This window comes from Panicum virgatum, chromosome 4K (genome assembly GCF_016808335.1).
Source record: "Panicum virgatum strain AP13 chromosome 4K, P.virgatum_v5, whole genome shotgun sequence".
NCBI lineage: Eukaryota > Viridiplantae > Streptophyta > Magnoliopsida > Poales > Poaceae > Panicum > Panicum virgatum.
The window spans coordinates 31,850,070-31,865,038 of record NC_053139.1 but is presented as its reverse complement, the minus strand read 5'-3'; the positions used below and the strand labels follow the sequence as shown (position 1 = coordinate 31,865,038).

Below are 14,969 nucleotides of genomic sequence, written 5' to 3'. Positions count from 1 at the left end.
AGACTTTCCATGACAATTACCTAGGCTCCCTGTCTGGAGGCAAAGGATTTCTGCTGGAAATGCTTGCCTTAAGTTGGAGCTGCTGGAGGGTTCTTAATGGGGATGAATAATGATACCTTTGAAGATTGTCAGTGGGAACTGAAAAACTTTTCTGTTAGCTGTACTGCTAAGTGTAGAATTGATAACACTTTGATTAAAAAATCCAACTACAACTAGAGCATCTCCAATAGCTTCCAATTATTCTCCCCAAAACTGGGACAAAAAAAATTGGAACTATTGGAGCGTGTTTGCAACAGCTTATCTTAGTGCGAGTTCTTGTTACAGTTGCCATACATATCGGTTCATTTGGGGAAAGAGGAACTGAGTTTATACTACATTGGCAGATGCGCCTGTGGTGCGATGGTTGAGGCCGCCCGCTGCTGCGCCTCCCCGCCCAGGCTTGAAGCCTGGGTGCTGCATGGTCGTTGTGCCCCCCTCCAAAAATATAGTGCTGCGCAGATGGGTAGCGGCCGCTACGAAGTGTGTGTGCGTGAGGTTCTTGCTGGCTATTGAGGTTCGGGGGGGGGGGGGGGGGGGGGGGGGGGGGGGGGGGGCTATTGAGGTTCGGGGGGGGGGGGTCCCTACCTTAAGGGCTATGTCCAGGGGATGTCTCTCCCCTTGATCGAGTCTTTAGTTTAGACTACATTGGTGCTAAAATGCTAATTGCTAGGGGACAGTTTTATGCTTCAAGGCTTCAAGATTCAGTTTTAGGCTCATAGTTGATTTTTGTCTCTTGCCTACTTTGTTCCTTGAATAGAGTATTGCAAACAGTCTTTGCAGCCCGTAAATCCAACAGTGGAAAGCAATTAACTCAGTATACATACCTATAGCTGGTATAGAACAACACGGATGAAAAAACAATTGCTACTGACTTTCTTTTATAAATATTGGTTCGCTGCTAACCTTGGGAGGGGCCATGGCCTCTGCCCCCCCCCCACCCACCCTGCACTATGGTCAATAACGAGACACAACATATGGTGACTTCGTCTATTTTGAGAATTTGTTGGATCAGTCTTTTGGAGGTGCTCATTAGGATAGGTTGCATACATGTGTCCATAGGGATAAGTATGCATACGTGTATATGAATATCTGTATTTGTACGGTGGTTCGTAAAAAAAATAGCTACAGAATTTCCTGGAACAAATAATTAACTTATAGAAATATCAATAAAATGCCAAACGGAGCCAATTTACAATACCAACGGCCTCCAGGACTAATATATATGACTCTCTCGCATGTGCCATCAGTTACAAGCGAGGCACCGACTGCACGCAGTATGCCACTCACGCCCTGTTACAAGCGAAAAAGCGGCTAAAATGCAGGGTTTTAGGTTACCTTTCTATCATGTTCCGAACCTTCCCCCAGCACGCAAAGACGGCCAGAGAAAAAGAGCAAAAGCAGCCATGGTGGCCCCGATCGCCCCTCCCCCTTTGTTCCCCAAAAGCCAGGACCGACCCAGCCCGACGCGCTGCTCGATCGCCGGTGTTGGATGCCAGGCAACGCTGGTGCGCCGCGCACAACCGCGGCCGAGGCCGCCACCACTCGCGTCGACGACCAATAATCGCCGGCACCAAGTGCGCCCTACATTTTGGCGCGCAGACCGGACTGTGGCACGGTGACCATCACGAGCTGTCGAGCGCTATATAAACACCAACATGGCCAGGGCCACTCCTTGGTGCTAGATCGAGGTGGGCGAGCTTGCGGTGCGCCGGCGGCGGCGAGCCATGTCTCGTCGGCGGCCAGAAATGGGTATCTTGCTCGCCAGGAGTTTGGCTCTTCTCGCTCTCCTCTGCCTGCTTCTTCCGTGCCATGGGAAGCTCTCGACCAAGTTCTACGCCAAGTCGTGCCCCGGCCTGGCCACCATCGTGCGGTCGGCGATGGCGCAGGCCGTCGCCAAGGAGCCCCGGATGGGCGCGTCCATCATCCGGCTCTTCTTCCACGACTGCTTCGTCAATGTCGGCCGCATCTACCATCCTTCTGTTATACACTGTCAGTGAGGTTGCCTTGCTGCTGCTTCTTGGTGATCAGCTCATCATGTGCGCAGGGGTGTGACGCGTCCATCCTTCTGGACGACACGCCGACGTTCACCGGCGAGAAGAACGCCGGCGCCAACGCCAACTCCGTCCGCGGGTACGAGGTGATCGACGCCACCAAGACGCAGGTCGAAGCCGCCTGCAAGGGCATCGTCTCGTGCGCCGACATCGTCGCCCTGGCATCTCGCGACGCCGTGAACTTGGTCAGTACGTACGCCCAGTGCCAAGAGAGAACACGCACGTCGCTTGCCAATTAGCAAGTGTCCACTGTACGCAGCACAACACGTTCCCTCCTCTTGACGCTGCTCTGCGTGCGCTGCAGCTCGGGGGCCCGACGTGGAACGTGCAGCTCGGCCGGAAGGACTCGCGCACGGCGAGCCAGAGCGCCGCCAACGCCAACCTCCCGGGCCCGGGCTCCAGCGCGGCGTCCCTCGTCTCGGCGTTCGCGGCCAAGGGCCTCTCGGCGCGCGACATGACGGCGCTCTCCGGCGCGCACACCGTGGGGCGGGCGCGCTGCCTCTTCTTCCGCGGCCGCATCTACACGGAGCCCAACATCAACGCCACCTTCGCGGCGGCGCGGCGGCAGGCGTGCCCGCAGACCGGCGGCGACGGCAACCTCGCGCCGTTCGACGACCAGACGCCGGACGCCTTCGACAATTCTTACTTCAGGAACCTCATGGCGCAGCGCGGGCTGCTGCACTCCGACCAGGAGCTCTTCAACGGCGGGCCGACGGACGCACAGGTGAGGAAGTACAGCGGCAATGCCGGCATGTTCGCCACAGACTTCGCCAAGGCGATGGTGAAGATGGGAGGCCTTATGCCGGCGGCCGGGACGCCGACAGAGGTCAGATTGAACTGCCGGAAGGTGAACTGAGAATTAGTGGCTGCGTTAGTCAAGTTTCTTTTGTTTCTATAAGAAGAAAAGTCGTTTTCCTGGAATGGTGAGTGCAACTCTTCCACTCGGGTGATCAAGCGAAGAGCTGCAGGCTGCTAAAATTCTGTGCTTGCTCGCCACAATCTTACAGAGCAGGCCATAAGGATGCAACAACATTGAAAGGAATATAATTGCAGTTGTATGAGTAAATTTATCACGGTATTTTAGAAGCAATTCACACAGGTTGCATTGTCGTAGAAAAGGAAAGAAGAAAATAAACAAAAAAACATTTACGTGTGAGTAGGGGGAGATCCTCACATCTTGAAGAATGAGAAAGAAAGCTCAATGCGCAGTCAGGGCGTTGTGCCCTTAAGCAATGATGTTCATGCTGTGTGCTCCAACATTATGTAGCCCATAAGAAGGGGATAATTCCATAGCACTATAAACACCATATATGAAAAAGTTCAGACATTGCCCCGGAATGTCATGATCCTATATTATAAAAACTAGCTACCCGCGCGGCTATTAGCGCGGGCCACCTTGCTAGCTTGTATTAGTTAAAAAGACATTCTACTTTAATAATTAAATATCTTTTTATAGTTTGATACTCTGCCCTTAGCTTGTCAACTAACATGCTAGTATAGTTTTTTAGAAGACGACCATGCAGGGAGTTCGACGTGCAAAGATGTAGCATGCTATGGCTGGAAGCCTAGAAATCAAGGTCATATCAGAGAAGCTAGCTTACTTATATGGTGGCGATGCCGACGGAGTTGCCCTCATGGGGCTTGATGTCGTTGCCGATGGTGCCATAGAGGTACGTGTCTTGCTGCACGTTCAAGGACTGCACCAGCACCTCTTTGTCTAGATACATGTCTCTAGATTAATTAATCTGCAATATCAAGAAGCCGATGAATCGTTGTGAAGACTGGAAGAGGCTGGGCAGATTAATAATCAACCAATGATTGCAAGACGCTGGCGCCGAAAAGAAATCAATCTATGACTTCAAGACGCCAGAATCAAGCACCTGAGAGGCTGCGTGGTTGAAACAGCTTCGAGGAATCACGGCCGATCAAACAGCGGTAGTTCGAATGGCAGTGGATGCCCTGCTTGGTTCCGTGTGACTGGGGACAGAACTGCGCCGGCGTGACGTGTCCGCTAATGTCACCTATATATTTAAAATGACACGCGGCCGCTGATGTCACCTATATATTTAAAATAAATAAATATATCTCCTATATATATGGACACGTGATGATACAATGTTGTCTCATAGCTAGGTGACTCATGCAATCAATACAAAATCTCCGAGCTACGGTGGGTATTTTGATTTTAATTATTTAATAATGGTAATGGTGGATATTTTTTAATTAGACGTAGGAATATTTAGTTCAGTTTTTATCGTAATGTAGTGGTGGATAATTTTTCTTTTTTCTTTTTTTCGATTAACTTGAGATTTTTTAGACCTTGAGAGCGAACATGGAGTCTCCTTTTCTTGACCAAATAATAAGATAATAGATAATATGAACTTCAATAATTATGTGGGAATAAAATGATGATAATTATAGACTGCCAGTCTCCCCATAATGTGAAAATAATATTATAGTTGTTTGTTGCATATGTATATTGTGTGTGTGGGTGGGTGAAAAAAATTCGATGGACCCCGGGTCCAGGGTCGCTGGCGTGCGCCCCCACGCTCGATGCCCGCCATCTGCCATCCGACGCCTGCTGCCATTCCAGCTCCGTTCGGCTCCCGCGTGTATCAATTCGGCTCCTGCGCAAGGCGCCCCCTGGCTCAGCTCACCTCCTTTTCTAGCTGCACAACACTTCGCTCGGCTTCCTAGCTAGCGTCGACTCGTCTTCTTCCTATTGTATCATCAAGGCCCGAAGCCCTACTTGGTGATGGCGACGACGACAGTTCACGTCGCCGCGGCAATGGCCGACGAAGCCCTACCCGACAACAACGACGGGCGGAGGGTATCAAGCGGTAGTTCATGTTGCCGCGCGCGAAACCCCTAGGTAACGCTGCTGATTCGCTCGTCACATTCAAGGTGGATATGCTTATTCCATAATGCCACATTTCAATTTATTTGCAAATCCTTCTGCAATGGCTGCTCCATACATACCAGGAGGATACACAAGTCTCTTAATGGCAATTGATCAAGATGCTACAGCGCAAACTGCTGTGAGAAAGCTACATTTTAATAGAGTGCAAAATCATGAATCTATGTAACCGTGCTCTTTTGCTGTACTCTTTGATCTGCTGTTCATTGTCTAGGGGGTGCATGTGTGATGAGTCTATAAAGGTAAATATAAGTTTGATGACCGATCCATGGTGTGTGTGGGGGTTTATGTAGCAACCACTGCATGTTTCTCTTGGTTTGTTATAAAGGTAAATATAAGTTTGATGACCGATCCTTGTCAGCGAGCCGAGCGCGCGAGTGCAGGCGGAAGGCCAGCAGGCGCTTTGCGAGCCGAACTGAGGGCACGTACAATGCACAGCCGGACCCGTCGGCATGCACCGTTTTTTTTGCAAAAAAAAAAAAAAACCCGCGGCGAGCAATTAGTGAGGAGAGAGAGGCCCCCGTCGTCTCAGTTCGTCGCCGGGTCGAGCGCGGGCTCCCAGGCGACTCGACGACCAGCGCCAGCGTGGTACGAGTACGAGGACCGTACGACTCGATGCGGCAAGCCGACGGCGGCGAGGATCCGCTGCGCGCGGTCGCGGATTTCGTTTGCTGCCAAAGGTTCGCGCCATCTTGCCCAATAAATCCCCTCTCCCTTCCCTCTGCGCGCCCATCCGGCATCAATCCTCACGGCCACCATGCCGCAGCAGGCAGAGAAGGCAGCGGCGGCCCGAGATTTGCTCAAGGCGGATTCCGCTCGGATGCGCAAGGCTGCAGTGGTGCAATCCCGGAAGGCCAAGGGGGCAGATTCTTCGGCGGATTCGCGGCGAGCGGCGACGTAGATCAGGAAGGACCAAGGGGGAGCTTCGGCGGCGGTCACCAAGCAGAGAATTTCGAGCGGAGCGGTGGACCAGAGGACTTCGGCGAGCAGAGCAGAGGAGTTTTTTTTTTTTATCAAAGCAGAGCAGAGGAGTTGGGGTTGTTAGGGGAGGTACTCCGCCAGCCTCGTTCACAGATGGGAGTTGCTTCTTCAACGGCGTCGGAAGCTGCTTCGCCGGCGCTCCAGAGAGTCTATGTATGTCTCAATCTGGTGATCCTGCAACATGGTCTCAATCTGGTGATCCTGCGCAAGAGCCGAATTGATGCACGCGGGAGCCGAGCGGAGCTGGAATGGCAGCGGGCGTCGAATGGCAAATGGTGGACATAGGGCGTGGGGGCGCACGCCGGCGCCCCTAGACCCAGGGTCCATCGAATTTTTTTTCCTGGGTGGGTCATGATGCAATTGTTCCACATGCGTATATTTTTAATGGTTCTGCCTCTTCGTATGGGCTAACGATACCAACTAATCTTTTTTGAATATGATTTAAATTGTGAAATCAATTTTAGATATATGAAGGTCCTTGGATGTAATTAGTGGACTCGCATTGCGAGGTTTACTTTATCAATGATAGATTTCCGATAATTCCGATATTTCTGTTTTACCGGTGAGCTCCGATAGAATTAGTTTATCACCCAAAAATATCGTTGTTTTAAATTTAGCACGCTGTCCGACTAACCCACAAGTTTGTGCACATAGGGGCTGTTCGGCTGATCGGTTTGTGGGCTGATTTTGGCTGAATGTGAACAGTAGCCGCCATCTGCCAACAGTGCTGGGCTTACACTTTTGAAATCAGGCTGATGGCGGTTGATTCCGTTCAAAAAACGACAGCAGTTTATACATTTCAAACTGAACAGCAGCACCAGCAGATTCACACTAGTACTCATTACCACACCAATTATCAAATGAGGCACTAATCACAGCAATTCCAACTAATCATCACCACTTATAACCCCATCCTTAAGGCCTCTACAGTTCGCTACATCATACATATAAGTAGACAATTTACAAAATTTGTAGCTGTCATGAGTCACTAATGGCATAGCTACAGGTCTCACAACTGCATCCATCTCCTAGGCAAATTGCCACTGCATTACTTTATAAATTCACCTAATCAAACTAATTTCAAGCAGTACCCATTGTACGCAGGCAAATTCATCAACCTCCAAAAGCCATCTGCAACCCTCTTCCTCAACCAGCCAGTCCCTCATCCCCATTCTCCCAGCCCCTTCCATACCTCATTCATCAAAATCCTCATCCTCCATGTCCTCCCAGGAACTGCATGTTTACAACTGATTCATTAGTACAAACTTTGGCAGTCAACTAAATAATGATCATTGCAGACATGTATGTCAACTGATAAACAAGTTTCACATACTTGTTCCCAATGAGTCCAAGTCCCAGCGTAATCCACTCTCGGACTTTTTGTGTAGGTGCATCAGGACTCAAAGCTATTGAGGCAATTTGACTCAATTGGCCTAGTCCAGCACCTACCCTATGCCTCGGTGGATGTGTAGGCCCTTCCAGCTGATGCACAAAGTTGTGAAGTGCCAGTCCAACCATTATAAGCTGTGATTGCTTTAGTAGTGGATAATGAGGTACGCGATCCAACATTTGCCACTTCATTTTTGCTGCTCCGAAACTCCATTCAATAACATTTCTCAGCCTTGAATGGTGCCTGTTGAACAACTCCTCTGCGTTTTGAGGCTCCTTTTCTTGAACTCCTTCACATGGTACCTCCTTCCTGGATGTGGTGGCATGTAACCCTCTTGACAAGTATACCCGGAGTCCACCAAATAATAGCGTCCTGCACACAAATACACACATTTTCATTACAAACCATAAATTGTACATGCATCAGGGTTTAATTTTGCAAACAAACCTTTTGGTGGGTGCGGGAACTTGCTATCCGTGAGAGCCCTTTGCTTCAACACCCGCATGTCATGCGCTGAACCCTCCGTGCCAACGCCAACATACGTGAACATCATATTGAAGTCACAATCACAAATGACATTTTGGCTTCTCCACCCATGCCTATTAGTGAAGTCAGCTTGAACTCTTTCAGGAACACTCACCTCAATTAGCGTCCCATCAAGGGCTCCTATGCAGCCATTGAACAGAGGTGAGTACTCTGCCAACTCCTCAGGCACTTCTGCATAACTGCTGTCCATCGGCCTAAGCACCGCATCTGCAAAAGGCATCATTGCCTTGAGCACATGTTGCATCATCATGCTACAAGTTCCCAGTCCCCTCCGCATTCTCTCATGCATTTGCCTCATTGACTGCTTAGTCCCCACAACCCACAGGAACAAGCCTAAATATTCTTCTGTTGAGATGTCCCTAGTTCGTTGTAGCCCATAGTAGTTGGTTAAGATGTGATGCAACTTGTAGAAGTTCTCGGGCGGCATACGAAAGTTGAGAAAACATATGTTTCGATTACTCAGCACATTGTTTACCCACTGTCGGCCGGTGAGGTCCGGCACAAGCACATGTTTGAATGTTGGCGGTGCCGGGACCATCATCGCAGACATTGCATAACCTACCACCAGAGCAACATTTGTCAATTCATTGAAACTATTCTCACTAGAATTGTCACTATGGGCTCCATGATTGTTCTGCCTTCACAAAATGTACTTATGATTTTTATTGTACTAAACAGGAACATCAGAAAATGTACTTCCGAAATAACAGAAAATGTACTGTTGTGTCAATACCTGAAGTAGCAATTCAGATTTGGAGTTGCAATGGAAAGCTCTGTGTAACACATGACAAATTGTAATCAAAACAAGTTAGGAAGGAAGTACATGACAAATTAAGCAGGAAATTCAAATCAAATGCATCATTACCTTTAATTATATGGATTTAATTGGTATGCAGCAGCGTCCTGCAAACAAATGCAGTACCCACCGCTTACAGCTTCCCTGAGCACCTACAGGTAAACAAATGGAACTATGATCAGGTCCTATTTTGTAAGGATGAATCAATAATCCTATGCACCACCAATATGCATTGTTACATATATGAAAACATGCTCATGTCGTAAGACAACATAGCAGCACGATTATTACAAGGAGTCCAAGTCCGTTAACAAATTCAAAATTATTACACACATAGTTTTGCACAGTACATAACAGAGGCATTTAAACGACAGCCGAAACAAGCCGCAAGGACTACTTCTGGTTCTGGTTCTGGTTCTTGAGCCAGGTGAGCCAAGGAATATGGACTTCCGGGCCAGACATGTTGAGGAACTCTCTTCGGAGCACAGAGCTTTTGAACGACTTCAAAGCTGTGAAGTAGAGGTCCGAAGGGATTGGCACACCATCATCTTCTAAGAGTTGCATTGCATAATCAACCTCTTCCTGCTCACGGTTCCGGGCACGATCCCTAGATGAACTCCGTGCAGCAAAGCTGTCCGATATCTTCCCCAACATTTCTCCAACTTCGCAGCACTTCTTATGTGGGCTATGAACCTCTTGGTCGCCACGGCCCCTTTTGGATCCAGAGTGATAACTGACAGGGCCACTATGATCGTGCTGCCTCATAACATGAGGAGGTGTTGATGAACCAATGCCACCTCCTGATATGTACGTGCCAGAGTTGGTGACCCAGTCGCCAAAGAGGGCATGTAGTTCATTCAGGAAAGCCGGTGGGTGGGCACGATCTGCAGCAGCGTTACTTGTTTCCTGCAGTTAACATAGGTGTTAGTCTGTGCGTGAAATTATGAATCTTAACATAACAACATAGAACTGAGTGGTAGCAGTATCAATAGTAGTAAACTTACCACGGGCTCCGTACAGTCGTAGGGATCATTAGACAAGCCGTACTAGGTCTGCCAGTACTCTGGTTCAGCGGCTATGCCCCCTGTGGTCGTGTCCCGTCCGAGACCGGAGGCTGATTGCGCATCATGCCATTCTTTGTACTTCCATTTTAGAGCGTCGAATTTGTTGGTCACTTGCTTGTGTGTGTATTGGGGGAAGTGTGGATAAATGTTGCGCCAGCCCTCCTTAGTTACACCGAACTAGTTCCAATTGGACTTCTGCTTCTCCTCAATGGCAAGTTTCAGCAGAAGAGCTGTCTCTGAGGACTCCCAATGTGCATGATCTCTTGGCATCTATGGGAACGTGTAATAGCTACCGTGGATTCTGTTGTTCCGATACAGTACAGAGGTACAATAGGAAATGGTACAACGCCGTAACTACAAGTGCGTGGAGAAGACGAGTTGAGAAACAAATACTTGCCTTGGTTTCTCGCTTCGCTCGTTTGGCACACGAGTTGTACAGAATAGCTTCCGGCGGTGACCACGAAGCTGATGACGAAGGTGCCAGTTTAGAGGACTGTTGAGAAACCACCCGATGGTACCCAGCCTGAGTTCATGAATTGTAGGCCGCCTGCATGCACAAGTTATAGCAGCTTATGATGCAAAAAAAAAAACAAAGTGGTATGTTGTGCTTTAACAATTGTATTGTTGTGCATCACTGAATCATTGAAACAATGACAGTAACTAGAGGGCAAAATGAAGTAACCTGTTCACTGAATCATTTCAGGACAAATGTTTGTTATAGAAGATGCTGTAGAGGTACTGCATTGAGCTTACCCATGTTCCCACCGAATTTTTGCAGATTTTGTTCTTCTACGTGCCCAATGTATCAAAGAAATCCCCAATGTGCAGTCCTAGCTACATTGACACATAAACAAAACTACACTGATGACATACAGAAAAGTGCCACATAAAAAAAGGTCGCTTCATTGGGCATAATGGCGATTTGTTCAGCATTGATCTAGCTACTCACAAACAGCAAGACAAAGCCACTTTGGACCCAATGATGCTAGAAATCCTTTAGAGGCCTCTGCATATGGAAACAATCTACAAACATTTAAGGAGAGTAGAATTGAATTGAATTGAACAATTGCAAGAACCTATGGATATTAGCAACTAATCGATTCAGCATCGTATATTGCATATCGAACAATCAAATGCTATGGCTATACAACCACCAATCAACAATAGTCAACAATAGTAAAGTAACACAATCACGAAAGGTTTCGAACAAAGCAAGTCACAGACCTGAGGTGCTTGTGTTGGATCTGCGAGGCGTACACGAGGGACTAGGTCTTGCAGGAGGCCGCGGCCTATGCGGATGCTGGCAGCAGCCGTCCACGCCCATCGCGGATGACGGCGGCGGAAGCAGGAGGCCACTCCCTGCACTGATGGGGATGCCGGAGGCAGGAGTCCGCGGCTTGCACGGATGCCGGCAGCAGCCGTCCGCGCCCGGCGTGGATGACAGCGGCGGAAGCAGGAATCCGCTCCCAGCGCCGTATGGGGATGCCACGCGCGGATGCCGGTTGCGGGCCCGGGGGCGCCCCTTGGCGAGGTGCGGATGGCGGCGGCGGCCTTAGCCCTGCGCCGGTCGCTCCTCGCGTGATTCAAGGCGGCGCTCAGAGGCCGAAAGCGCCGGCGGGTCACGACTCACGACTGATGCGGCGCAGCAGCAGTCGGGTGCTCCTTGCGGGATCCTCTGAGGTGGCCGCCGGGCCGTCAGTCCAGGGGCATCCCTACATGGATCCGCAATAGGGGGCCAACATCGACGACGGAAGGAGGGCGACGCCGGGCAAGGAGGTGGAGGGAACGGCGGCGATGATGGGAGAGAGGCAATTTTTTTCTGATGTTGGGGAGATGCGGGGGGGGGGGGGGGGGGGGGGCTGTAAGGAGGAGGGGCGGCTGCCGATTTAGGTCAGCCAGCCGAACGGCTGAGCCTGGACCAGCTGAACGGCTGGGCTGATAAGCCCATCAGCAATCAACCGACTTCAGCCCAGACAGATCAGCCGAACAGCCCCATACTTTTAACCCACTGTAATGAGTAAAAATGGCATGTGACCATCTTTTAATCCTAAACCATTCAATTACTTTTGTTCCACTATCCAAGCCTTCACATTGTAACAAGAACTCGCATTGTGGTATTCAAATGCGATCAATTTTGTACAACACCAAGTGTTGGCTATAGATTGACAATGTGGTAGCTCTTACTTTTAGGGAATTTTTTTTTGTAGGAACTGTTGGGTATTTTATTTCTTCCAAATAGTTTTTGGTAAGGTCCCAAAGGCAAGTTGTTTTGCTATATTTCTTAGGCACTAAAGGAGATGCTCACAAAGGTACTGATTCAGACTCCCTGCAAAGGGTAATCAGACTCCCTGCAAAGGGTAATCAGATTAGCACTTCAGATCCCTTAAATCCATGTGCATTGTCCTTAGATCATCATCAAAACGAGATCTAGCATTTATTTAGGTGGGACCTTTATAAGTGATAGAATAGAGGAGAAGGAAAATGGAGTACCATTGCGACAAACAACATCTGACAAGTAATAAAATAATAGGAAAATTTTAGTGTTGTCATTTCAGTGTTCATGGTAATTAGTGCGCCATATTACCAAAACATATCGTCGATGTCTAGTTTTATAGCTTCTTCTTTTGCCAAATAAACTAGAATTCTGAAAATCAAATCCTCAATATAGTCACTACCAAATAAACTAGAATTCTTACAGAATTCTGAAAATCAGATCCTCAATATAGTCCCTACCAAATAAACTAGAATTCTTACAGAATTTTTACGGAGAGGTTGGTTTGCACCTGATATGTTCCCATATATGTAACACCTGTAATTTCAAATTAGGAGCCTAAATAAATTTAATTAAATTTGTTGTAGGTTTGATAAGGTTTTAATTGATTTCTCTTGATTTTAGAGCATTTGTCGGGAGTTAAATAAATTATTTAGCCATAAAATAAATGTAAGAAAAATAGGTTTTGTTGCATTTCATGCTGCCTTTGCAACATATTTTGTTTGTGGTTCGGTTTGAATTCAAATTTTTTGAGTTTGAATTTCAATTGAATGTGTTTGAATCGTTTTAGAAAATGAATAACCTTTCTTTTTCCCTATCTCCTTTTCAGCGCAAATGGCCCAACTCCCCTTCTCCCTCTCCCTTTCTCTTTCTCTTCCCGCGGGCCCAAAACCTCCCTCCGCCGGCCCGTTTGTTTTCTTCTTTCCGGCCCAGCCCGCTCCGGTCTCCCTCTCTTTCTCTCTCTGCTACGCGGGGCCCGCCCGTCAGGGCTTTCCCCTACCGAGTCGGGCACGGACTCTGCAGAGTCCGGCGGCACCCCGTGCCGCCGCTTCGGCGTGGCCCGCACGCCAAGGAGGCCGACCGCCCCTATATAAATGCCGCCCCGCGCCCCCTGAACCCTATCGAATCAAGCCGCAGCCGCTTCGCCTCGCGAAACCCTAGCACCGCCGCCATTGACGAGCTCGAGCTCGGAGTCGCCGCCGCGCCGCCGTTTCCGCCGCTTCCAGTCGATCTCGAGTCTTCCAGGAGCTTCGCGTCGAGGTAGGGATGCACAACAACTCGTTTTCCACCTCCTTCTCGCTCTGCTTCACCCGGGAGTGCTCGCCGTTGCCGCCACTCCGCCATGCACCGCCGTGCGCCTTGCTCCGCTCGTTCTAGCCTGCGCCGCTGCCCTATATGAGTTTGCCGTGCCGCGCGCGTGCTCCCCGACCTAAACCCGAGCCGAAACCCAGCTCGGATGGCCAATCTGGCCACTCCGGCGAGCCCCCGGCCAAGCGACGCCGTGCATCGGCTGCTCAGTGCCGTCGCCGCTCGCCCCAACCTCTCCTGGCCGTTAGATCTCGAATCAACGGCCCAGATTAGATCCCATCTAAGTCAACCAAGTCAAATACCGGTCAACCAAGCCCGTTTTGCAAATAAACCCCTCTGTTTTATCGAAATTAACCTATCGTCCTCTTCTGTTGAAAAGAATTTACAAAATAGTCATTTCTTTTATGTTTTGACACCTGAGTATAAGGTTTAATTACGTTTTAGCTCTTAAACCATGTTTTAGCTATAACTTTCTCGTTTTAAGTCCTTTTTCGATGATCTTTGCGCTCACGCGATCATTGCAATGTGTACAATAGTTTAGTAACCTTGTTTTGTTTTGTTTATGTTGTTTGGTGTACTGTTTCTTATCTTTTACAATTGTTTGCTTGCATGTGCGTGTTTGGTGCGATAGACGATCCGTAGCTCGAGGAGCAGCAAGACCAAGACTTCGGAGGACCGGACCAGCAGCAGTTTGAGGAAGGCAAGTGGACCCTTGATCATGCTTTTGACCCATGAAACACCAAATAAATCACATTCATTTTTATGTACATGCATGTGTCTATAATATGATGGGACCCAAATTAAGGATATGCCTAGTGTTGTTTACCTTTATCCTTGATCAACTTGGGTTTATTTTAATGTTGGGTTGCTATGCTAGTTGCTATACTTTGGTTATAGTGGGTTAATGGTGTTACAAACGGCTATACTTGTTTTACATCATGTTCATGATGGCTTAATGTTTTTAATCAAGAGTATATGATTTAATTGGAACATGGAGAACCACCCAAGAAAATAGTGCAACCACAATACCATATGACTCTGGTCTTGGCTAAGTAACTAGATGATCTATATGTCGTGCCTGGGGCGTTTGATTGGTGGATTTTTGGGTTGTCGAGCTTTGAGGAGTGGGTGAAGGAAGCTTTGTCTTCTGAGGTACTGCAGAAAGCAAGGGACCAGTGCGTACATATGGTGATTCTCTGGAAAAGCCTCATAGTGAATCCCTAGCCACTCACCAAAGAAAGTGTTTAAGGGCCTTGCAAACCCGGGTAACATGGGAAACACGAGTTGTGGGTAAAGTGTACAACCTCTGCAGAGTGTAAAACTGATATATCAGCCGTGCTCACGGTCACGAGCAGCTTGGACCCTCACATGATAAGTGAACTTGAAGTTGATCTAAATCGATGGTCTTACTTATGGTTATGTTGTTTATCTTCATATATGCTTATATTGTGGGTTTAATGGTATATACTTATATTTAGTTAAAGCTTGCTAATAAAACATCATCAATTAAAAGTGTTGAGTGCAGTTAAACCCCGTCAGCTATTCCTTGTGTTAGCCTTGCATGTATTATGGTTGTTTCTCTCCCACTTATTGAGTACCAACCAT

At 48.4% G+C, this 14,969-nt stretch overlaps 1 protein-coding gene and 1 long non-coding RNA gene across 2 annotated transcripts; both read left to right on the top strand.

The window, feature by feature from the left end:
- Nucleotides 1-1,534: 1,534 nt before the first annotated feature.
- LOC120703659 (peroxidase P7-like) lies at nucleotides 1,535-3,323 on the top strand. The gene is made up of 3 exons (XM_039987807.1): nucleotides 1,535-1,994; nucleotides 2,084-2,275; nucleotides 2,395-3,323. Exons 1-3 carry the CDS (start codon nucleotides 1,764-1,766, stop codon nucleotides 2,944-2,946), a joined length of 975 nt encoding a protein of 324 aa, XP_039843741.1. The 5' UTR covers nucleotides 1,535-1,763; the 3' UTR covers nucleotides 2,947-3,323.
- Nucleotides 3,324-5,503: 2,180 nt separating this feature from the next.
- Nucleotides 5,504-6,536, top strand: LOC120703660. Its single transcript, XR_005687108.1, has 2 exons — nucleotides 5,504-5,687; nucleotides 5,777-6,536. It is a non-coding gene; the product is annotated as an uncharacterized LOC120703660 (long non-coding RNA).
- The last annotated feature ends 8,433 nt before the right edge of the window (nucleotides 6,537-14,969 follow it).

What these genes read in the sequence shown, in the direction of transcription:
- LOC120703659 (XM_039987807.1), top strand. Translation starts at nt 1,764, where the DNA reads ATGTCTCGTCGGCGGCCAGAAATGGGTATCTTGCTCGCCAGGAGTTTG. An exon ending in TCCACGACTGCTTCGTCAAT is followed by an intron (nt 1,995 to 2,083) that starts GTCGGCCGCATC and finishes TCATGTGCGCAG; the next exon opens with GGGTGTGACGCGTCCATCCT. An exon ending in CTCGCGACGCCGTGAACTTG is followed by an intron (nt 2,276 to 2,394) that starts GTCAGTACGTAC and finishes CGTGCGCTGCAG; the next exon opens with CTCGGGGGCCCGACGTGGAA.